Here is a 25,591-nt window from a genome sequence, read left to right as displayed (position 1 = left end):
AGTTGAAGTGATTTTTTTTTTTCTTTTTTGAATATTTCCCAAATGATGTTTAACAGTGCAAGGAAATGTTCACAGTATGTCTGATAATATTTTTTCTTCTGGTGAAAGTCTTATTTGTTTTATTTCGGCTACAATAAAAGCAGTTTTATTAATAATATTGCCATTTTAGGGCATATTAAAATGTTTATAAGTGTTTAAAAATCTTCTTTCTGTAAAAATAAACAGGGGCTCTAATAGTTCTGACTTCAACTGTTCAATTGTGAATATAAATATTATATATATATATATATATATATATATATATATATATATATATATATATATATATATATATATATATATATAATTGTAATGTATATTTGACATAAATTATCAATTATTCTGTATTTATATTATAAAACGATTAAAATAAATTTATATATGATCTGAAATGGAATATTCTGAATGCACTTGGCCAAAAAAACTAAACTGAAAATGCTTTATAATATTTTTTATTTAAAAATAATAATAATAAAAAAATAAACTTACTTTATAAGACATTTGAAATATAGCTCAATAACTTATAAGTAATTACACTCGCTCATTTAACAAAGGCCAATAAATTAACCACATATTATTAACCGTAAAAGAGTCGTAATGCATGATTTTATCAGCATTGGCATGACAGCATAGTAGCACTATTGTAAGCAATAGTAGCAAGTGTAGAACATAGAAATGTCTTGTTGTCATGTTATTTTAACAGACTTTACTTTTGAGCATGTGTGTATAGCATATTGATTACTATGTGTGTACATGAGAAGAATATCCACTGAGTGAAATATTGAGCTATTTTGAACTTTGGCAGTGAAGCGTGCATAAGTAACAACTGGAGTGAAACCAGCAGGCTGAATATTGCAGTGCAGTGCAGTGCAGGATAGTTCAATTTTGGCTCATATTATTTGCCAAAAAAATTCCTTTTTTTTTCAGTAGCCAGAATTTGGTGCACTCCTAGTCATTTTTGTATTAATAATCTTATTTTCATGTAAATAAAGTTATGTATTATTATATTTTCCAGTGGTAAGAGACTTTGGAAGAACATCAATTTTTTTACAGTAATGTGCACACATGCGTTGAATAATTTCTATTATGTCCAGGTTTACAGTTCCAGTTCTGTATAAATGCTGTGCATTTATTACTCGCCTCCTATTATATTGTTGAAAGGTCCAAAGTATTTTATTTGCTGGTTGTCACAGTTGCTACATGTTTTATTGCGGGGCGAAATCATACTGTTACAAAATGTGACAAACAACCGTGTACATATTTGGTCAAATAAGACAATATTGCATTATTAATCAAATAATTGCAGCTGTGCTATGCATAAGAGACCTCATAAACACTGAAGATCGTTCCAACTCCAAAATGTTGAATAGTAATGTATATTTCATACATGTGCCCTCTGACTGATTGTCATAGCGATATTTTTGACCAATATGTCAATTTTGTCCTGCATGTAAATGCATTAAAATCTGCTTTCCGTTGATTTCTTGCACCTGTGTGATATGTGACATCCAGACAGAGTAAACATTTAACAGTAAGATAGGAGGAAATATACAGTAAACAAACAGAAAAGACAAAAGCTAATTAAATAATGTGTAATAAAATGAAATGACGCTGGGAAAAATGTTGAACACATGAAGAAAGAAAGGAGTAGGTTGGCAGTGAAAGCTCAGACAGCAGCTGAAATCTCTCAGTAGTTCTACAGCAACCCTCTGCCCTTCCTCTTTGTAAATTAGCTGCTTCAGTCCCACATCTACATTAGCAGGATGATGCAGATGAAACCAGAGTGGACTTTTTAGCAAGCCAATGATCAAAAACGACACCAAGGGCACTCTCAAATGTTTTTTAGAGAAAGAAAATCAAGCTGTAGAATGGCCCAGCCAATCACCTGACCTGAATCCAATAGAGAATACAAAATAAAGATCAGATTTGATAGACGAGACCCACAGAAATCAAGATTTTTACACTCTGTTGAAGTCTGTGAAAATAAACCACACCTGAGCGATGCATGTGACTTCATTCTCCATATGAGAGGTGTCTTTAAGCTGCCATCACTAAAAAAAGCCTTTTATATATAAATTTAAATACGCTTCAGTAGTTCAGTACTTTCTCAGTGTCATTTCATTGCTATTACACAACAAAATTTTCAGATTTTTGTTTTGCTTTCTTTTTATGTTTGTATTGTATGGGTTTTTACCAAAATCTGGTTCAATTCCATGTCAACAGCTGCTTTACAAATATTTATTCCCAGGACGAAAACATGACGTCTTCAATACTTATTTTCCCACTGTATACCTCTGTTGGGAGATTTGAATAAACAGTTTAAATAAAAGTCTGGTGTGTCAGATGAAGAGAAGACTCAGAGTCGAAGATGCAATTAAAAATGAAAAATTTACTGAAGATAGTTTGCAGTTCTATGGCAGAAGGGCTTCACACTCGGATGAGCTCGCAGGCCGATCTGACTTACAATCACAGCAATCGAACAATTATACTCTTTACACAAGTCCAGAAAAGGTGGGATCCAGGTAAACAGTTCTCATTGGTTACAACAGAAATAGACAATTCTAAATACATGCGTCAAAGAAACATAGTATCTACTTCCAGATATGGATGGCCTTAGTGTGTGCGTCAAAGAAAGCCTTGTATTTGTCTCCAGATATGGATGGCGACCTGATGCCTAGAGGTGAGGTCGCCCTAAGTTATTACGAGCTGATATCCGACCTGTAGAAAGCTAAACCAGGAAAACAATAGACACAAACGACCATCTGTGCTAAAGACTCAAGGATGTTTCTTGTACGTTCAGCTGTGTTATCAGGCTGGTTCAAGACTGTTTCCATCAACAGTCTGCAACAATATCTTGGCTACACACAGTCTGGAACACACAAAAAGGAATTACATTACTATTAATTATACATAAAAACAGATCAATCAAACAGCTATAAAATTATAAGCAATATATATTAGGACAATGAAACAGGTGTCTTCTTCTCCTCTGTATTGGACCTCCAATCATAGGAACAGATAGAGAGAGAGAGAGAGAGAGAGAGGTCTCCATGACCTATGACCTGGTTTGTGTGTCTCCTGAAAACAAAGTTAAAATAGACAGGCAAAAAGAGAAACAAGGACACAGAACATTCTTGCAGTAAGCAGTTTTAACTTATTCATTAGTCAAATCAATTCAAGTTAAATACTCATTCAGATAATCAATTAAATATATATATAAAAAGAGATGAGAAACAGGATATTTAATAAAAAGGATAAACGCTGAATAAATGTTCATGGATTGGAAGGTAGAACTCCAACTCCTTCACCTCAAATTCAGATGCTTTTTTTTGACCCAAAAGAATTGTAAGAATGTGCAAGTCAAGTCTTATCAACTTGATGTCCTTCCGTTGCAAGTAACAACCAAGACAACTGGTGATCTCAGTAAGCTGATTGCTTTTTAAGTTATCAGCATATTGGCATGCATTTAAACATGCTGTCTGTCAGTACATACCCTTACCAGCTTTACATAAGCCAGCCATTGAAATTGACTTGCACAGAATCACAGGAAGCATGTTTTTCTCTCAGGTGGCAGCACAGCGTCTGTCTCCGTCTCCCTCACAGAGGTCAGGGTGGTCTCGGTTTGTTACAGCGTTCACAGCAGCGGGAAGCATCGCAAGGTGAAGACACATCGACTGTCATTGCGCTGAGCGGAAGAGAGAGAGACAGCGGGGAAAGAGGGAGGCAGGCGGGGAGGGCTAGAGAAAGAGAAACACACACAGAGAGAGAAAGAGAGAGAGAGAAAAGCTGCGTTCTCCGGCTCGTTCACACAGGCTGTTGACGGATGAGCCGTCGGTCGAGGCTGAGAGCTCGGCAGCTTGTGTCAAGCTGAGGGGAGAGTGGAACATGAACATAATGAGAACCTTCCCTCGCTTGCTTTCAGATACCGGCCAGAAGAAGACGCCGGAGAAGAAGGATGGAAGACGGATGTCGTTCCAGAGACCGAAGGGCACCATCGAGTATTCCGTAAGTGGAAACATCAAGCTCCTTTCCTTGCATGTGCTGTTTGTTTTGCAGGATCTCATCCCAAACACCCGGTGATGATTTTGTATTTTGTTCCCCCCCCCCCCCCCCCCCCCACATGTAGCTGCGAGAGGTTGTGTTTACATCAGGCTGCCATGCGTATGTCCTCTACGCTTATCAACATGCATTCCGACAGACTACTGCTGAATGACCTTGCTTTCTGCGTTTGCATTTCTATTGATTTAGCGTGCGCGTGTGCTGAGTGAGTGAGTGGGCGAGCGAGCGAGAGAGAGACGGTGTGAGCTTCGATTGTCTGTCTTAACAGCTTGTTGTGTTCTTGAAATGACCCTCAAATTCCAGCTGCGGGCAGAGCGTTTCTCTCTCGTCTCTCTCCCTAGTAACAGAGGAGCGTGTGGGTTGAGGCGAGCTCTGGAGTTCTGCCTGGAAGTGGAAAGAAACTGCTGGCGGCTTGAGCTGTCATTTAGCCAGGAGATAGGATTCACACCCCTTCCAAAATAAGGGGCTGGTGCTCATCCTGTTGTTGCATACCTGTGCATACTTGTAAGCAAAGATGGTGACCTAGTCAGTCAGTGTAAACAAGGTCCGTTTCTGACAGACTCTACATATGACTGTAGGGTCTGTCAGTAAGCGTCCTTGTTTACACTGACTGACTAGGTCATTGTCTTACAAGTTCTGAAAAACATTTTAGTGGCCAAAGTAGGATGGTGTTACGTCAACTAATCATGGTTACTTGGATTAGATACTATGGTGGCTCAGTGGTTAGCACTGTCACCTCACAGCAAGAAGGTCGCTGGTTTGAGCCCTGACCAGGCCAGTTGGCATTTCTGTGTGGAGTTTGCATGTTCTCTCCGTGTTTGCGTGGGTTCCCTCCGGGTGCTCTGGTTTCAACCACAGTCCAAAGACATGCGCTATAGGTGAGTTGAATAAACTTAAATGGCTATAGTGAATGAGTATGTGAATGAATGTGTATGGGAGTTTTCCAGTATTGGGTTGCAGCTGGAAGGGCATCCGCAGCATAAAACAAATGCTGGTGTAGTTGGTGGTTCATTCCGCTGTGGCGGCCTCTGAAATAGAGACTAAGCTTAGGAAAAAAAAATGAATGAATAATCAGTGCATTTAAATAGGTGCAAAGTTTTGCTTTGCTGAAGTGTCAGAAACGCTCCATGTTGTAAACATGCTGTTAATACTGTTAATAAAAATAGTCTAATAAAATATATGAACCAGAATAAATGTTTGTTAATTAATATGTGCATTTATGCAACACATACTTCAGAATATTGCAAAAATAGGTGTTTATATATTAATTTGACAGTATGTTGGATGGCTGTTCCATGAACAGTGTGAGGACTGAGCAACATCTCCAGGTACTTTCCTTAAGAACTGAATTTTTAACGACAAAAGTCTTGTCGTTGATCCCAATTGTAAGAGCAACAAATAAAAACTTGACTTCTAGTTAATCATTTGGAAAAGTGGCAGAAGGTAGATGTTTCAGATGAATCATCTCTTGAACTAAATCCCAATCATCACAAATACTGCAGAAGACCTATTGGAACCTGCGTGAATCCAAGATTCTCAGAGAAATCAGTCAAGTTTGCTGAAGGAAAAATCATGGTTTGGGGTTACAATAAGTATGGGGGCGTGCGAGAGATCTGCAAAGTGGATCAACATCGACAGCCTAATGCTGCGTTCACACCAGACGCTGAGAAAGCATCAAGCTCGAGTGATTTACATGTTAAGTCAATGCAAAGACGGGAATATGCATCCTGCGGTGCGATATGCGGGAATAAGGCTGCGCGAATGACTCAACGTGAGTTGAGCGTTTTGCGCCATTGACAAGTTCGAAAATCTGAACTTCGGCGGACATTCGGGCCATATTTACCAAACAGGAGCTTGCTCTTGTGTGTGTGTGTGTGTGTGTGTGTGTGTGGTGTGGGGCGTGATTATGACTAAGCGCCTGTTGTTGGTGTCCCTGGGGGAAAATCCTCCTGCCAACACTAACGATAGTTCATCAAACTGGGCTCGGCTCAGTCAGAAGCACCGCTGAAAGCCTCCATCATCCAGCTTAAGTTTCTGGAGGAGTTTAAAAACTCACAGAGCTGGGTGCACCTCTGAATGGATCTAGTGGACTCAGACACGGCTCCAAATGAATCGATGCTGTTATTCAGTCTTCGTAAAGCACATAAACACAGCTCTTCTCTCAATAAAATTCATGTTTGCCATTTAGCAACGTAGCTAGAGTCACCGGGCAGACAGAAGTCCAGCCCAACACGCGAATCCGCGTCTGTTGTGAAGTGAGTTTGATGTGCAAATGAAGTAAACTTAAAATGTTCACGCGTCTATTTAAGCTTGAATAGCGTGATTTATCCATGCGTTCCGCATCTGGTGTTAACACAGCTTGAGGTATCAAAATATTTGTGTTGCCCATTATATTACAAACCCCAGGAGAGGGCAAATTCTTCAGCAGAATAGCGCTCCTTCTCATGCTTCAGCCTCCACATCAAAATTCCTGAAAGTAAAGAAGATCAATATGCTCCATGATTGGCCAGCAAAGACTTCAGACACGAACATTATTGAGCATGTCTGGGGTAAGATGGAGGCATTGAAGATGAATCCAAGGGATCTTGATGAACTCTGGGAGTCCTGCATTAACGCTTTCTTTGCCATTTCAGTTAGACAAATAGAATTAAAATTTACTCATTGTTTAAATATACATACACTTTTTAGTTTTAAACGAGACTTTTGTTTCACAATGCTGAATATTTTACTTTAAAAAATTTTTAGATTTTTTTTGTTAATATGTACAATTATTTGCTATTTTAGTACTTTTTTTAAATGCAATTTTTTTTTTTTTTTCGTGAAATCAGGCTTGATTTTCAGCCGTCCTGTTATTTTAAATGCTGATTTGATGCTCAAAAACAAAACGGATATACACAGAGAAAAAATACTTCCTAGAATTTTTTGAATGCATTTTGTTTTCAGATTTCTCTAATGAATGGAAATCATTTGTAGCATTCTCATGTTCCACATTCTGTCAGTATGCTAATGAAACAAAATGATACAAAAGAAGCGAAAAAACAAATCCAAACTAGCTAGTTGTTGGACTACTTGTAGATTAGTCAGCTATTGTAACAAATCCATAATAAATCACTTCCACATATTTTTTAAATGACAAATGGCTTTCAGTGCTGCTAAATTAAAAAAAATCTGATCAGATCTTCAGCATGAAATTGGAACAATAATAAAACTGTTCAGACTGACTGGCACAAGCACCCTATCAGTGGAAAAAGGAGCATCTGACTGCGCTCATGGCTGGCATCAGACATGGAATGGGATGCTTGTGTAGTTGACGTGCTCGGCTGACTCTGCTTCTGTCGCACTTCTGCTTCCAGACACTTCTGCTCTCCCCTCGGATCTGTGCAGGTGTCTGACACCCATCTCCCTCCACAACGCGATGTAGATCCGTCTCTGTCGGCCCAAGTGATTGACAGGGCCTTTGTTTTCCTCTGAAGAGCGTGAAAAGTGTGCAAGACGACAGCAGGGCATTTGTCACAGGGCATAAACAGTATGTCATGAGGCCATTTGTGCTTGTTGATGGGGGTTAACATGAGTGAGATGGCAGATACGGCACTCATATCTCAGTCTTCCAGCTTGCCATGCAATCTTCCCCGCTCTAAACCACGACTGCTGCAAGATGGGGAGATGGGCATGTGTTGGGAAGATGATTGGATGTGATGCATGAGCCTCGATACAAAAACTAGATCAGATTTAAAGGTGTAGTTTACATTAGCCCTCATGTTAACTGTCTTTGAACCCTTTTTTTCTGTCAACAAATATATTCACTCCCAAGGCATTTCAATTTCCTGAGACCCTTTGTTCAACTTCGGACAACAAATTAAGATATTTTAGATCATCTCACAGCTCTCTCATCCTTCAGAGATGACAAAGGTGTTATGCCTTGTTCTGACTGCATGATTTTAGCCCCGGCTTTGACTCTCAGATAGGTTTTCTCAGACAGAATTCTCAGACAAATGCCTGAAATCACAGTCAAATCAGTGGTCGTTCACGTCTATTAACTATCAAAGGGGCGATCTGAGAGAATCGCTGATGAGTCATCGACACCCGTGAGATATTTGGCATGCTAAATATCTGGACCTGTCTGCGATTTAAAATGGTGACGTGTGAATTGTGCTCTGACTGAAAATAACATCTGCGATTATCTGCAGCCAATGAGAGAGCAGCATCCACTAGTGTGGGTATCTGCAGGCCAAAGGGAGGTTGGGGGAGAAGTTCAAGGGGCTTCTTTTCAGTCTATTTGGACTTAAGAATTAGGGGGAAAACTAGTGGACAATTTTCAGGAACTCCTGTGTCTGTTTGACGTGTCCTCTGAGTAATACAACAACTGGCACAAAAAAGGAAAAAGTTTAAGAGAAATACTAAAGGCTTCTTTCTCATTATGTAGTTAATAACAAAATAAATACTGTGTGACCTTGCGTTATGTCACTTGTGTTTGGTTATGAGAGACGTGGGAGTGCGGTCCCCCTGCTCACAAATATGGATTGACAGCCACGCATCACCATATTTTCAGTTTGTTGTTTCACGTCCGCCATTTTCAGCATGTGAGTAAAAGCGATGTCACCATAGGAACACCCTTGCTCTATTTTTAGATAAGGCTCATTGGGCTCAACACAAGATCAGCATTCACCACATGATTGCTGCAATCTGAAATATTGTTAGTAACTTTAGGTAGGTTTGCAAACATGTGTACTTTTCATTCCGTCTACCTTAAACTTCAGCCGTTTGCATTTCTCGCGGTCACAGAAGCTCCCGGTGATCTTAACAAGGTGCAGCTGGAAAGTGCGAGCGCGTTGCTTCACGCGCGTGTCGCTCCATTCAGAATAAAATAACGAAATTGTCTGCAGGTCATACACCAGAAGCACCGCTCGGCGACGCTCAGCGTCACGCCACGCAGCGCCATGCATTTTAGTATTCTAAACATAGGTTTCTATCAGGGCACACACAACAGCGCTTCAAGTCGACAGCTGTCTGTGGCGCCCAGCCACAATTCGGGACACTTTTTTTTTTTTTCATTTTAAATAACATCCGAATGTGCGTGTCTGGTGTGCCATGTCGCGGCTCTGAGCGGCGCATCTGGTGCCTCAGTCAAAGTAATTCAGTGCGCGTGGTTATTAGTCTCGGTGCTTGGAACTTTAAACTAGCACACAGTTGGCTGTAAAACTATACAAAGACACAAATGATTTTGTACTCTCAGCTTGGTCTGTGTCCGAGTTGTACATGTACGGCTGAATGCTGGTCCTCTCACTCATGTTGCTTCTCTCTGTCTGCCTGTCTGTTGCCAAACACAGAGAGGGGGAGCTCTTGGCTCCGTCCCCTTTTTACGTTGGGCGGGAAGTCGAAACTATTTTTCATGTGAAGCAACATCCCCCCTAAAACAGCATGCTGTGTACAAGCCCCCAAAATTACACATTATAACACGTTATAATAAAAACATCTGAACTCTGTTTTGAACTGAACCTGAACTGGCACACTCAGAAGAGCCATAATATTAATATTAAATCTTTAAAAAGGGTAAACTATGGGCCCTTTAAGGGAATAAGCACAACCCTTTTAGACCATGCGGTTGGCTGCAAAGCACATTTTTCCATCCCTAAAATAGCAAGTGGATTCGGACACGTTCTTAATGCTTTTATGCCATGCGCTTTAGACTTTGCACCTAGATTGGTAAAAAAGAGCCCTAGAAGAAATGCAAAAAAAATCCAAAAAATTAGAGACTTCCTTTAATGAGAGTCTACTATTGTTTTGTACCCCATTTGCTTTCAATGTAAGAGCAAAGGTGGTATTTCTCTATAAATTCTTTGTAAAAGTTTGGGCAAACTATGGCTTAAAGACTTGGGAAACTGCTTTGATGGCTAGAAATGTTGCCCTCTGCAATTGGTGAATGGCAGCATTGCTCTTTTCTCAAGAAGCGGTCTTGACCTCAAGAGGGGTTGAAGGAGAGCTAAACTATTGTAGCCCATCTGCTCGGTCACTAATAACGCTCCACAGGTCAGCAGTTTTGACTATCGGATGGTTTGTGGCCAATTAAAGCAGCTGGACTCCAGGAAAGAGAAAGAGAGATTGAGATCTCATTGGAGAGAAGCACTTTCAGCATCCTGAGACTGTTAATACCTACAAAAGTCTGATTCAGCTCTTGTTGTTGGTACTGCACTGATCTCATGCAGTCAATGATTAAAGCGTAGTCTCATTATGCATGACGCATACTGTGCAAAAAAATCAATAGGATTTCTGTGCATATTTATAATTGCATTGATTCGGATATAAACATCCGACAAATAGTGCAGCAGTGACTATTTTTGCAAGTGATTTGACTATGCCTGGAGCTCAATTGAGATTTTATGAACTAACCAAAACTTTTGGAGTAAATTTGAAGAGCTTTAGGACGTGGTTGCATGTGACCAGGCTCACCAGTGTGTCCTTGACCTCCTGCTGGTATCTTCTAGAACAGGTTGTTGGCATATTAAAGAGACCTCTACCTGGTGCAAACTGCACTGTGGTGGTAAAATGGTTTTAGATGGTAGTTTCACATTATCTCTGTCTGTTGGAAACCAGTAAATGGGGAAATGTCTTTTTATTACTGTTAATTGAACACTGTTTTGTAGAAGTTGATATTATGAATGTATAATCAAACACTTGAATTTGTCATTATATTGTTAACATTTTACCAAAGAGCTTGACAAATAATTAGGTTACATACAGTAAGATATTATTGGCTCAACTACTAATGCTAAACAAAAACTCTTCTCCACTCCCTAGGTACATAAGCATTAAGTCTTTATTTGTATAGTATTTTGGAAAATAGCGTACTTACTTAACAACCAGTTTTTTACCCTTGCTTTGCAAACAAATAGATGGAGTGCTAACTGTGCTATGCACTTATAAGGTTTAGACATAAGCTCTTTTTAAAGGTGTTGTTTGTAAGTTTTCTTCCAAAGCATAAAAATACCATAATATACAGTATTTGCAGATATTTAAAAAAAACATGGAGAGTGAACATACTTGTTTATCTGAAAAACAATCCTAAGTTAGTGGTTTTTAAATAGCAAATCGTATAAATGTTACAAATGTAACCGTCAGGTTACCTTGTAACACCATGTCCTAACAACATGCGACGCAACAAGATTGCATCAATAAGCAATTTGACTGTCTGTACCGGATGTGACACAACAAACACATTTAAGTATTTTGTTTGTAATCACGTGGTTCTGGCGACCCGCGAAAATCAGATGAAGAGCAGGAAGTAAAAAACATAATGGGAAATATTGAGCAAAGTTTTTATTTTTCGATTTCTACCATATTTTAAAGGAGTTATGAATAGAAAATAAGCACATTTGTTGGTCATGATCCTTATATTACGAAGAGGGCCGAATTTTCCACTGAACTCAAATATATTTGCCTGTCATCGAGACGGTAGATACTGTATAAGCTAATACTTTAAAAATACTATATTAAATACTATAGTGCTTGGAAGCATACTATAGATAATTACTTGCATTAAACTGTCATAGTAATTATATTGTTGTATTTGTAGCATAGTAGCATTTCTTTTTTGTTCTGTCGATGAACTTGCCATCAGCAAACATTCAACGATGCTGTGCATATAGACATTAACGTTAATGTCACCTTGTTATAATTAAAAACTTTTGGAGTTCTATAAAAGGTGTTCGGCATTGTTTTTTTTGGCCAATTTAAACTGTTATAAACAACATTTTTTTATTATTTATTATTAATAGAAACATTTCGACGTTCTGATTAGGGTTGGACGATGTCGACCAATTTGGCATCGTACAATGTCTAATGTGAAACATTGCAATGAAGGGTGGCATCGTCAGCGTGTGAAAATCGAAGGGGGTGGGGGAGGGATGTTTGATAGGGTGCGCGCAACGTGTCTGAAGAGTGAGAAGCGATCCGGGGATGGTAAGGGTGCATAATTTATTTGAGGACGGGAGGGAGACGTGCAATTTTCGTTTTTTATGAGTCCCGCAATAGCATTGAGACTCCTGGAACTTTCGGGAGACTTGAGATGTCTGAATATCATGTTTAACAACTATAGTGAGACGCGATCCAGCGGTACATTTTTGATAAACTGTCTGACGTGCACTGCTTTCTGGAGCTCATGACAGTGTGTGGCTGTGTGTGTATGGCTGTGGCTGTGTCAGTGTCTATGTCACGTGATGTGCTTTTTCAGCAGACAGAGGGCTGTTCAGAAATGCTAGGTAAACCACGGTGTGGATGTGGATCATTTTCGCTTTAAAATGCGATTTTAACACTAAGACGCATTAGTCTTAACGGCCTAAGTGTGTAATTTTCACGAGCGGATTTGCAATGGTGGTGTGCCGGAGGATCGACGATGCCAGCTCAGCATCGTGTTGTCTATTGGCCATCGGCGATGGACTATGACGTCGTCTAACGACCCAACCCTAGTTCTGATAGCGATTGCCATGTAGAAGAATCACTTCCTTCCCTTCATCTGAATTTCATACAATATTAATGACCTCACAGGGCTCGAAATTGCGACCATTTTGGTCGCATATGCGCCCGAAATTTTATCTATGCGACCTCAAAATATATTTGGGAGCATTTCTGCGAGTGCTTAAAATTGTTGTGTGCAACCAATTTTTACTGCAAAATATTTACCACATGCGCGGATTCGGGAGACATTCACGCAGAATGCATCTCTAGGCTCTTTGTTTGCACTTGAAACGGGAAACGCAGCGCTCAGGAATGATTTAAAACAGTTGTCATGTCAACTTGCTGCAGTAAACAAAGCCAAGTCGGTAATGCTTGCCCCGCCTTCATGCTCTTCTTATTGGCCCACTGCTCTAGCACTAAACGCGAATGATTGGTTAATAACAGCTGTCAATCTCTCAGACAGCGCCTTCTTGCTTGTGATGGCAGAGAGAGCTACTACCGCGGAAAACTGTAAAGCGCTGAAGATGAGAATGAAGATAACGCTGGCAGATTTTGTTTTAGAAACCATGGCATCTAAAGTTATAAATAATGGCACATCTTACTAGTGACCATGTGCTGAATGTTAATCCACCATCTACACTTTTCCAAGAGTGGATAAAAGACTTCCATTTGCTTCAAGTCCGCCTTTAAAAGTCTGTGGGATGGAATTTTCAGGTAACTGTTTGCCACATCTAGCACAAGAGCTTCTGTTTAATCCTTCATATAATCGCCAGATGCTGTCCGCCGTGCAAGGGGCAGCTATATGTCAAATTTAACACCACGTACACCATCACAACCAGGCTTACGCTGACTAAGCTAATATCGCTAACGTTACTCATGAAAAGACCGGTATTACTATTAACATGACGTATGCATATAATAAGGTACAGTGCATGTCAAAAAGCATCAGTACAATATCAGACAGCACTTGTGAGAACAGCAGTTATTTTGTTAACAGATTCATTCAAGCAGTGCGGTCAGGGCCGATGAGCGCTCTGTGTATCTTTTAGTCACTCAGTTATGTTCTAAAATGTATTTTCTTGTAAGAACGGGATTTTGTTGAGACATATTTTTCTTACGCTTGCATATATAGATTTTTTTTGCTTGTTAGTTTGATTAATGTTGAATTCAAATGCAATAAATATGTTTGTATAAAACGTGTAGCGTAGCTCATAATTGGTGGGTGCGACTAAATTTTGGATGATGCGCCTAAATTTTTAAAGTTAGGAGCACCGGTGCTACCAAGCAAAAAGGTTAACTTCGAGCCCTGCCTCATGTGAAAACAACCTATACACGTGAAATTGTCTCACATTGCTAGCATTTAACATTGAAAAAAAGCCCATAATCAGTACCTGAAGGGATCTTTGTCATAGTAGTTTATGCTGCTGTATAGCTGAAAAAATAGAAGCCTTTTCTAAAATAGAAATTTCAGGTGATGAAGGCAGGCTCGCTCATGTTGGTGTCGTCAATCTGGCAACCTGCATTTCATCAGGGGAGTGTTTTGAATTTGAACAGCAATACGTTTTTTCAACCACTGGGTGTCAATCTTACATACTGCACCTTTAATACTTTAATCCTTGGTTAAATATTTGCAAAACCAATAGACGGATATAAAGTGTGTCCAATAGCTATGATTAATGAAAAACAACAAGGTTTCTGCCCGACAGAGATGATATTTATCACAGTATAGAGAGAATGATTGTCATAATCTTAAACCACAGTGCTCAAAGAATAGCTAGGCAGCACTACTCTATGTCCAAAACATATTGATGTTTTCATGGTGCAGCACCAGCTCTTTTACGTCCTGCGAAAGACAGAGCATCAACATCTTGCCAAGACTGCTGAGCTAAAATTAGTCCTTTAAGTGATCATCGACGCAGTTAGCCAGCGTGTGCCATGAGGGTAGTAATGACAGCGTCACTATGGCAACTCTCATGCCACGGCAGCCGTGATGTCCCACGCAGTATGGAGCTCGTCTGATTTGACATTCTGCCTGATTGCACCGTTTGCTGGAATGCCATTTCCAGTTTGATGAGCTGTGTGTTCAGTACAAGGTGTGAATCCAAGAACATGTATGGCCCGTATTTCACCTCAGAATTCATGCAGTATATTCACACAACTGGAAATGAAGCGTAAGAGCTTGTATAAAGAAAAAAACAAAGCCTGTATACGCAATGCATGAAACAAATGAACTTAAAAAACATACAAATGAACTAGCATCACTTAGGGTGCTTTCACACCTGTGAATCGATTCAGTTGTTCCGAAACAGAGATTACAAATGTTACATTGTTGCTCTTTGCTCTTGGAGCGGTTCGCTTTCACACAGCAAAGTTTCTAATCGGACCAAAAGAGCTAAAACAAGTCACGTGCGAGTAAACTCTCCTCACATTGGTCAGAGTGTCAGGGTTTATTTTGCAGCGTCCCGCTCAGCTGTCAGGAGAGGTGGTGGTTTGGTGGTGATTGACAGGGTGCGCGCGCGCGACGTGTCTGAGGAGAGATGCGGTGGGGAGGGGTGAGAAGGGTGCGTGACGATGCCTATTTGAGGACCGGGAGGGAGACGCGAGATTACCGGGAGATCATCACTCGTTTGCGGGCATCCGGAGTCTCGCGAAACCTCCCGCCCTACTCATAATTCTCTCTTCATATAGCCGTAAGCCTATTACATATCCATAAAACACTGTGATATAACCGCACTCGGATCGGATCGCTTTCTCACTGCAATCGAACCGCTCCAGGGTTCGTTTCAATCGAGCCGAGACCAACTCGTTCAAGCGATCTCGGAGCGATTACTTTGGCGCGGAACAGAGCGCGATTGCCCTGTTCACATATGCCAATGGAACCGCGCTAAGTGGGCAAACGAGATACATTCCGAAACAAAAGTGTAGGTGTGAAAGCACCCTTAGATTCAGTATACGCAAAGTAAACCTAATACAACAAAACACATTAAAGTATGAAGTCTCACTACCTTGTTCTCCAATTAAACCAGTAGCAAGACTTTTGCAGGCTGCATAGCTGAGACCCTGTGATCATGTGTGATCTCCTTCTGTATCCATGTTACCAAGGTGTGTCCAAACTTTTGGTCTGTACTAGAGCTGCACATTTAATCGAAAAAAGATTGTGATCTCCATTCGACCCCCTAAGCGATCATAATCCAGCATTTCTACGATTCTGCCAATCATCTTTTCAAGTTCAGGAGGGAAGAAAAGTTTTCACACTGTTTTATATACGTTGCTCAGTGACATGGACACCTTCAAATGGTGTTGAAAGTGTCACACAATCTATTTATAAGGTATAATTCACCCAAAAATGTCAATTCTGTCTTCATGTAATGATGTATTTGGGACCTCGAAATCACACGTGACGTGAGCTGCTGGCCGTGAGCTGTAACCATAGAGAGGTCAGGCGTGCGCCCTATAATAGACGGGCGCATATCTACTTTAGTGAACAGAACCTGCATAGGCTGTGAATGACAGGTAACAAAGTTGTAAATAACATTTAGATTGTGTCTCAGAGCGATTGTCTGGGAGTCGCGCGGGAAGTATGAACAGCACTTAGCAGTGAAAATGAAACCGAAAGCACGCACATAATTTAAATCATATCACATTTTAGAGTTATGACAAGCATTTAATATGTTTTTCTTTCATAGGGAACACAGAGTGTTGTGCATGAGAATAAATGCTTAACAGTGTCAGTATAACTACTGTAGCCTATATAATGTAAGAGGTAATCTGTTAATGATAAATTTATGATTTTACCAGTGAATAAATGTTCTAATAATGTCTCAAACACAATAATTAACATCAGAATTATGAACAGTTCTATGATGTCATCACTTTCCTGTAAATTAATGACCAGGACATATTTAAATTCTGTTCAAGTCCACTATTCAAAATTGAGCATTTTAACCAACAGTAGACCTACACATACTGTATAAATGTATATAATTTAACTGACAATATAATAATCTGACATCATGTACCTCACACAAAGGAAGTGCGTTAGGGCTCCGTTAGGGTATGCCATAAAACTTGCAGCGTTTTCTCTTGTTAACTGCAGGGAAAGAGTAAAAGCAAATCACTCATCGATTTCATGAACACCATGCATGTAAAGCACAAATAATGTTTTTGAATTTGGTCTAGTCCAGCGGCCTTCATCCTTCAGCCAATCTCCCTCTTCGTAAGCTGCTTGCTGTTCTGTCTGTTTCATTGTTCTGTTTTTTTAAATGCTCACACTTTTTTGCAGTGTGAATAACGTTTAACGCACAAAACGCCCAATTTTCGCCACAGGATGTGCAATCGCATCTTTGCATTGACTTTACATGTAAATCACTCATGCTTCATCTGCATCTGCTTACTGCACAAGCTACAAGACAACCCCCCCTCCCCCCCCATTTAATGTAATGATTGTGAGGGTGCAGGTGAGACATCCTCATTCGACACACACAAATACAGTTGAAGTCAGAATTATTAGCCCCCCATGTTTATTTGTTTTTTTCCCCCCAATTTCTGTTTAACGGGGAGTTTTTTTTTCAACATTTAAACATAATAGTTTTAATAACTCATTTTTAATAACTGATTTATTTTATCTTTGCCATGATGACAGTAAATAATATTTTACTAGATGTTTTTCAGGACACTTCTATACAGCTTAAAGTGACATTTAAAGGCTTAACTAGATTCATTAGGTTGTCTAGGCAGGTTAGGGTTATTAGACAAGGTATTGTATAACGATGGTTTGTTCTGTAGATTATCGAAAAAAAATATAGCTTTAAAGGAGCTAAAAATTTTGACCTTAAAATGGATTTTAAAAAATTAAAAACTGCTTTTATTCTTGCCAAAATAAAACAATTAAGACTTTATCCAGAAGAAAAAATATTACCAGATATACTGTGAAAATTTCCTTGCTCTGTTAAACATCATTTGGAAAATATTTTAAAAAGAAGAAAAATTTAAAAAGATGCTAATAATTCTGACTTCCACTGTACATCGCGTGCGCTGCAAATGCAACGTCCATAAGTCATGAAAAACAGTTATTCGCAAACTGAAATAAATATAATTTAATTATGGTTTGGAATTTGATGTTTTATGAGAGATTATTTACATATTTTTGCGATTATTGTGCGTTTAATTAAGAATTTAGCAGGATCACAAAAATTTGCGACTTTTTGATGATTTGCATTGGATTAAGCCAGGGGTCTCAAACTCGCGGCCCGCGGGCCATTTGCGGCCCTCAGTGCAATATTTTGTGGCCCGCGCCGACCGCTGTACTCTGACAGAATCAGCGGAGCGGGGAGAGAGAGCGCTCCCCGCTCCGCTGATTCTATCCGTACACAGCACGCTTGTCACTCAATGCGCGTTGTCGCGCGCATTCTGATCAGCTGTGTTATCGCGCGCGTACTCAAGAGCGGTGTTATTGCGCGCCTACTGAAGGGCGGGACCGAGGGTGTGTCGCGTCGTGGGGGCACTTTTGATCATTTTGGAAGGGCACTTCCTATGCAAGACTAAAAAGGGCATGTGCTCTGCACAGGTTGAGCCCTATGTGTGCACGTGCCTGCCCTGCATCTTATATATATTGATATTATAGGTAGATACAGACTGGTACAGACTGATGTGACTGGAGTGGGGTGGGGGTGTTTTATTTATACATATATACGCCTTTTTTTTAGGTGAGGGAACGGAAGTTTTGAGTGAGTTCCCCCACTTTTTTCCCTAGGACTTCAATAAGTCAAAGTACAGGTCTAGACTTAATGATGATCATCTTCAAGCCATACTGAGGGTCTCAACTGCTTCCGCTCTAAAGCCAAATGTGGTTCAGATTTTTGAGAAGAAGCGCTGTCAAGTCTCTGGCAGCAAGAAGTAGGCAAAAGATGCCATGTTCAGAAGAACTGTTCATAATCTTCACTCAATGTTCTATTAATGTTCAGGACACTTCATGTTCAGAAGAAATAATTAAAACTGTTAATAATGACATTTGAGGACTTTTTTTTGTGAAATCCCTTATGCGGCCCAGCCTCACCCTTACTTTGCCTCCTGCGGCCCCCAGGTAAATTGAGTTTGAGACCCCTGGATTAAGCGATCACAGAATTGCAAACAACTAGGAGGTCTGATTAATAAGCAGACAAACAAAGGTACAGTTGAAGTCAGAATTATTAGCATTCCTGATAACTGATTTCTTTTATCTTTGTCATGATGACAGTACACAATATGAAACTAGATATTTTTCAAGATACTAGTATCCAGCTTAAAGTGACATTTAAAGGCTTAACTAGTTTAATTAGGCAAGTTAACAATGGGCTGTTCTGTAGACAATCGAAAATGAAAAATGCTTAAAGCGGCTAATAATGTCGACCTTAAAATGTTTTTTTTTTTCAATTAAAAACTGTTTTTATTCTAGCCTAAATAAAACAAATAAGACTTTCTCCAGAAGAAAAAATATTATAAGAAATACTGTGACAAATTCCTTGCTATGCTAGACATCATTTGGGAATTTGAGAATGGGAGGGAGACGTGCGATTCATAGGAGGGCGAATTATTTTGACTTATTTTGACAACTGTGCACTACACTATCCTTTATATATCTACTAAACTGTATGTGAACATATTTACATTTCAGAACTTTTCCAGTGTTATCAATTCATATTAACGTTATCTGAACTCCTCTTTAGCTTTGACAAAGTCATAATATTCCAGCTGAAAGTTTTGGTGGGTGTTCCAGTTTTGTAAATAGTACAAACAGTAGTGGGGTTGTAATTGTCACCCAATTCAAAAGGAGACATTTGCTTTGTTCACAGCATGAATTTGACATGTTTTCCTGCCCTATTTAAATTAACAGCAGCACATTTTCTAACAGTAGTTCGGCATTCGTTTTTAGGGAATGTGTTTGCATGACATTTAGATACAGTTAGAAGATTCCATTTCTGTTTCACCATGGTAATTTAAAGTGTTTTACATAATGACATGTATAATTAATATAAAAGATTGTTTTATCATTTTAAAATTGGATTAAATTAGAAAGGCCATTATGCAATACAATAACGTTAAAAGTAAAAGACTATAAATACACAGAAATGTGTTTGAACTTTAGCTGATGTTGTGACACTTGTGTGAACTTGTGTAAGCTGCTTGTCTCTGCTGGGTGGTGTTGCCAAACACTGTCTCTTGGTGTTTAAAATCAACCCTACACATAACTAGTCTTGATCTCAATGGCCTTAAATGAGTCAAGGGATGTGCCTCTGCTTGCAGATTCTATTAAAGTGTCAAGTTGCTAAACAGTGCATAGTAATGCTGAAGTATTCTACATGCAGGAATAATTGTTTGTTTAGATTATTAACCTTGGTAATTGTTTGTGTCAGGAAGACCGTGTAAATTACTGAGTATTTTTTCTAGCTGTAAACCTTCTCTCTAAGCAGATAGACTCTTGCTTCTTTGTAGGACTTCCTTTTGAAACATTTTCCATTTAAAGTCATACGAAATTAAAATAAAGTTTTTTAGATGTTAGTGATAGTATTGCTAGTTTTTAAGATATTTACTGTATAAGCAATTGCACCAAAACAGTAGCAATATTTGCATTTAGAAGAAATACAACTGATTTAAACATGAAAAGCTTGTAGTTCCACCTATCGGTCAACATTTTTATTCACGTCACCTCATACTTCAGTTAATCAAATTTTGACCAATCAATGCTCTAGTATGTGACATGCCCCGCCTCCTTCAAGACGCTTTACATTTGTTTTTCTTTGGATGCACTTAAGCTCAACCACTCTCACTGGCAGAGCTGTGATTAAACAAAACGCCATTGGCTGTTTTTAAAAAAGGGGAGGAGCTACACTGTTTTGGTTGAAATAATTTCAAACATTGAATAAAAATGCACATTTCAAAGCACTTCATTGGACCTTAAAAAAATCTATAGTAAACACAACAGCAGGTAACACATTGAATTAGAGGGATAGTTCACCCCAAAAATGTTATTTAATTCACTATTTACTAGGAATGCAGTGGTTCTCTGTAAAAAAAAACAAAACAAAAAAACTATCAAAACATACAATCCCGTTGTTTTCCCATGGTTCGGTGCACCCTCTGATCCGTGGTTCAGAATATGCATTAATAAACAACTGCAACAAAGCAGTTCTGTCTTTGTATGCTACCGATTATCGTACATGCTCATTGCACCTGCGAAAACCTGTCCAATCACCTCTTAGTATTTAAATCTATTGTTGACATCACGTTTCCTCACGTGTCGGTGTGTGCGTGTGGAGTTTCTGTGTGTTTCAGCATGGCAGGGGAAGGAGATAATGCGCAAATTCGCAGGTGAGGCCAAATCACAGCGCATTTCTGTCAGTGTTTTAACAGACACTCAGTATAAATTCAGACAGACACAAAAACATAACGAATGCCGTTATTCGCTGTTATTGCAAATATGAGTGGGCACTAACAGGCGTATAAAGGTCTGTGTCCAGACACAGATGTGTCTCACACGGATGCGGACATACAGTAGGTCTGTTACTTCAGTCACGCTTCTTCCGCACCCGATCACTCCCGCTATTCACTCTGTTTACCCGCTAAGAACAGTTTTCTTCTCGACTGACTGTTCCTGTTGAATTAAGAGAAAAGAGCTGAACGCTCTCTCTTTGCTTAATTTCATTTACTACGATGGTGCTGATTAGTGAAACGGAGCTCTCTGGATTCATAATAAAATCATAAAGAAATCCTAAATAAACATGCATTGTTTCCTTGTTACTGCAAGCATAATGTAAACAGAAGTAATTAATACTTTAAAAGTGCTCAGTTATTAAGATGTGGACATATTAATTATCTGCATAATTGGTTGAGACTGTAAAGTCGAGTTGTAAAATAGAAAAAGCGGAAATTTAAGCTCATTTTCTTAATTTATTTGAACATACAGTTTTCGAAATATACTATTTTTATTTAGTTAATGCGAGAACATATAAATCTACAGTCATATGTGTGAAGCCTGTTGTATTGTCAGGTGTTTGTTACTCAATAAATATGTTTTATTGTATTTTGAATTGTTCTGTTGGCATTTTTTTCCAAGCATAGCACAAACCGTACCATACCAAAACTGTGACCTTAAAACCGTGATGCTTACCGAATCGTGAGTAGTTTGAACCATTGTACCCCTACTATTTACTCACCATCGAGTGGTTTCTATTTTTATGATTTTCTGTATTCTGTTTAATACAAAAGAAGAAATTTTGAAGAAAAACATAATCGTTGAGTTCCATAACTTAATGGATGATTGAACGGTTGATTTGAACTAGTGGGTCAATGGTTACATGTTTCCTTTTTTTTTTTCTCAAAATAAAAGTTTCCATCTTATAGGTAGGCCCACACGGAATCTGTGCACGCAGAATTCCGCAGATTTTCCGCAGAATTCTGCAGATTTCTGCAGATTTTTAGCCCATTATTAATTCTGTTTATTCACTTGAGTAAATGTGTAAATCTGAATGTATTCAGTTTTTATTCAGTAATTTATTACTTTTTATTTAATATATTAAAGTTTTAGTTATGATACTCCGCTGGATACTCCCAAAATAATTTCACAGAAATCCGCCGATTTTTACCAAAATTCTTCGCAGAAATAGCAAAAAACATCCTCAGATTCCGTCTGGCCCTACTTATAGGTTTACAGCTTTCTTCAAAATATTTTCTTTTGTGTTCAACACAGGAAAGAAAGTAAAACAGGTTTGAAACAAGTTAAGGGTGAGTAAATGATAACAGAACTTTCTGTTTTGGGTGAACTATCTTGACGGCAACTAGCTCTGCACCTCACATGGTCGCCCACTGAAGCTAAGCAGGGTGTCGCCTGGTCAGTACTTGGATGGGAGACTACATAGAAATACTAAGTTACTGCCGGAAGTGGTGTTAGTGAGACCTGCAGGGGGCGCTCAACCTTTAGTCTGTGTCCTAACACCCCAGTATAGTGAAGTGGACTCTATACTGCTCAGAATAGGGATTTAATCCTGGCATGCTGGCCAAGTTTGGCCACTGGCTTGTCCATCTAACCATCCCCATATCATAATTGACTTCATCAGCTGGTGTGCAGTCTGGTGCAATATGGCTGCTGTCTTGTCATCCAGGTGAATGCTGCACACTGGTGGTAGATAAGGAGATTCCCCCCATTGTGTAAAGCTCTGAGTGTCTAGAAAAGCGCTTTATAAATGTAAGGAATTATTAATTAAATCTAATAATTTGTAGGGAAAAACTGAAATGGTGTTTTCTAGTAAAACACTCCAGTAATCTGTGAAATTTCACAATTTAATTTAAATTATGGTTGAATCTTCTTTTCAGATTGAACTTATGTTATGCTGTATGACTACAAACCAGTGTTTTTTTAGTCATTGTTGCGGTCCCTAATTTAAATACGACTCGTGATCCTATAAGACTAAATTATTTATTACCATAACATAAGCAGCAAAATTCTAATTGACTAGAGATGGGGAGCCCAACAACATGATAAATAACAACCAAACAAGCCTAAAGCAGGATGGAACTCCCCACTCCAAAGAAATATCAAAAGAAAGTATAAAGGAGCACAACAATAAAGCCATCAAAATCTGTGGTGGCGTGAAGGAATGAGGGATCGCAAGAAGTCTGCTTCCGTCCGTTTTAAAGGCCTGATCCATTCATAGAAAATTAAAAAGTGAAAAAAGACAAACAAGATAAATTGAAAGTAATAGTTATGGGCAGGAGTGAACGCCACATGCACATCATTTAATGTAAATAAAAATAAAGAATATACTTCTGGCATCTCAATGATTTTTTTTCTAGTTTTGCCATCTGATCCATCCACAGTTTTCGTCTCTAAGAAGGAACTATGTGTCACCGGTGTCTTGGAAATGTTGAGATTGTCTAGACCTCTCTGATGACTCTGACTGCCGCGTGTGTTTTTTCCCCCAAACAGGAGCAACTGGCAAGGGCTGACATCTATATTAGGTGATATTTTTATCTACGTCTGCCTTTAGAAAGAGGACGACAGACCTCAGCGGGACTCCCCGATGAAGTCTGAGATTGAATTAGGAGAAAGAAAACAGAAGCGCGTAGGATAGAGCACGTCTAGGCTGTGGAGCAAATCATAAATTCCCCATCTAACAAGAAGCATTAATGTCCAGTGAAGGCAGGTTGTGTTTGCTCTGAAATGAAGCGTCCACACGCTACGAATAAATAGCCCACGGAAGAGCCGTTTTCAAATGCCTCTCGCAGGGAATCAATGTTCTGTGCCAGACAGACGGGATGAAAGGACACCGCTAGCACTGGGACACTGGGAATATCGACTACTGACGTTCCCATCTGGAGACGACTAGAAAACTTCTGTGCAAATTCTGTGTTTTTTTCATTCTCTAAGAAAAACAAGCCAGAGAAGCCAGAGAAGTCAGATTCAGAATGGGTAATAGCATTGGATATGCTAATGCTGTGTGATGTTTGGGAAAGCTCTGTATGATGACGCAAACCATTTCACTTCTAAAGAGACTTGTTTATTTGACATTTTGTTATGGTGGCTTGAGAAAGCCAACATACTGTTATACTACATAAACTTCATCTTTCGTCTTTTTCTTCTGAGCCTAATTTATATATGTATCTCCTCCTAGACCGTTCATACTACAACCACTAAACTTACACCAAACCTCCAAACTGGTCTGACTCGGGTGGCTATATCTTTTCCAACTAATCTGATTTACAGTTTTCCGAAAACTGATCAGGAAATTTACTGGAAAGTCCCATTGACTTAACATTGGACCAAACTTCATGACCTCATAACTTTTCACCTGACTGTTATACAGACTTAAAGTTACACTCATTTAACTTAGACTACCGATCTGCCAATCACTGATGACCTTTCAACTTACTAGCCACACCCTAGCAACCACTTACAGTACCTTAGCAACTGTTCCATAGACTTCCATTGTAAAAAAAATTGGCATTGACTTTAAATTAAACATATTGACAACATGCCAATCCATACCGACAATATAGTAATTCATACTAGAAACATACTAACATACTAATCATACTATCGACTTGCTAATTCATACTAAATGAATTAAAATAGCCACTAAATTGACAAAACATAAAATAGTTACGTCTCCTTGTGAGATCACCATAGTGTGGTATGACAAGGTAAAGATGTGGTCTTTCTCTCTGAGAAGGCTGTCAAACTGACGCTGATTTAGGATTCTGGATTGAATGAAATGAATTGTTTCATCCAGTGGACACAATTGAAACAGCAAAAATTGCAGCTCATTTTTATTCTTTACAGAATCATCTTGTGGGCCGCAGTAAACCCAATTGTCCTTACGTTTGACACCCCTGGGCTAAGGGGTAGAATTGGGCCTAAGTTATGTGTAATGAATATAATTTTTTTCCAATTATTTTAAGCTCCAAAAAAAAAAAAACATCTTGTGGAGTTAAAAAAAAGTGTATTTAGTAAATGACATGAAAAAGAAAAACTCTTTGAATATTTTACACTTTGCTCAGTGTGAGCTCTTGCATTCAAAGCAAGGCTACTGGTGAGTGCTTTTCAAAGCTGAACTACTTTCAACTTTTGGAAAGCTTGTTGTGGTTTCAAGCGAAGACAAAACATGGCGTATGTGATGAAGAGCTCTCGCTTTGTTGATTTGGGAAGCAGTTAATAGACTATCCATTAACTGTATATGTTTTACATTTTAGAACACAACTGGAAATGTTTTCAGTTTGCATACTTTACATTTTTTCCCTTCAGGCCAAACTCAAGGTTGTAATCTAGCCGTCTTCCTCACATGAGAGACTCATGATATAGAGTAGCAGAACTGTGTAGAATCCTTTACATTAAGATCATGTCTATAATGGTCATCTGATTGTCCTGAGATCTGATGTTTAGATGACCGTAATGATGTGATACGGAGAGAAGGAATATAGTGTGTCATTGATGTTCATGCAACAATAAGTTTAACACAATCTGCAAAAAAAAAAAAAAGCAGAAGAATGTGTTCACACCACATTTCTGTTA

The 25,591-nt window shown here is 39.0% G+C and overlaps 1 protein-coding gene and 1 long non-coding RNA gene across 9 annotated transcripts in view; one reads left to right on the top strand and one right to left on the bottom strand.

The window, feature by feature from the left end:
- oxr1a (oxidation resistance 1a) overlaps window positions 1–25,591 on the top strand; it is a 330,299-nt gene that overhangs the window by 198,187 nt on the left and 106,521 nt on the right. For 6 of the 7 annotated variants that reach the window (XM_073925233.1, XM_021466735.2, XM_021466736.3 and 3 more), the window contains one exon: window positions 3,962–4,044. In XM_073925233.1, the coding sequence (XP_073781334.1) occupies window positions 3,962–4,044 (83 nt within the window). 7 annotated transcript variants of the gene reach the window in all.
- LOC110438001 (uncharacterized) lies at window positions 2,409–4,453 on the bottom strand. 2 transcript variants are annotated; one of them, XR_002455847.3, is made up of 2 exons: window positions 3,539–4,453; window positions 2,409–2,908 (listed from the first exon to the last, which is right to left on the bottom strand). It is a non-coding gene; the product is annotated as an uncharacterized lncRNA (long non-coding RNA). The 2 variants fall into 2 exon arrangements; XR_011006823.2 differs by having other exon boundaries at window positions 3,533–4,385.

This window comes from Danio rerio, chromosome 16 (assembly GCF_049306965.1).
Source record: "Danio rerio strain Tuebingen ecotype United States chromosome 16, GRCz12tu, whole genome shotgun sequence".
NCBI classification, from domain to species: Eukaryota; Metazoa; Chordata; class Actinopteri; order Cypriniformes; family Danionidae; genus Danio; species Danio rerio.
The sequence above is the reverse complement of the archived record's forward strand: the minus strand, read 5'-3'. Positions and strand labels throughout refer to the sequence as shown.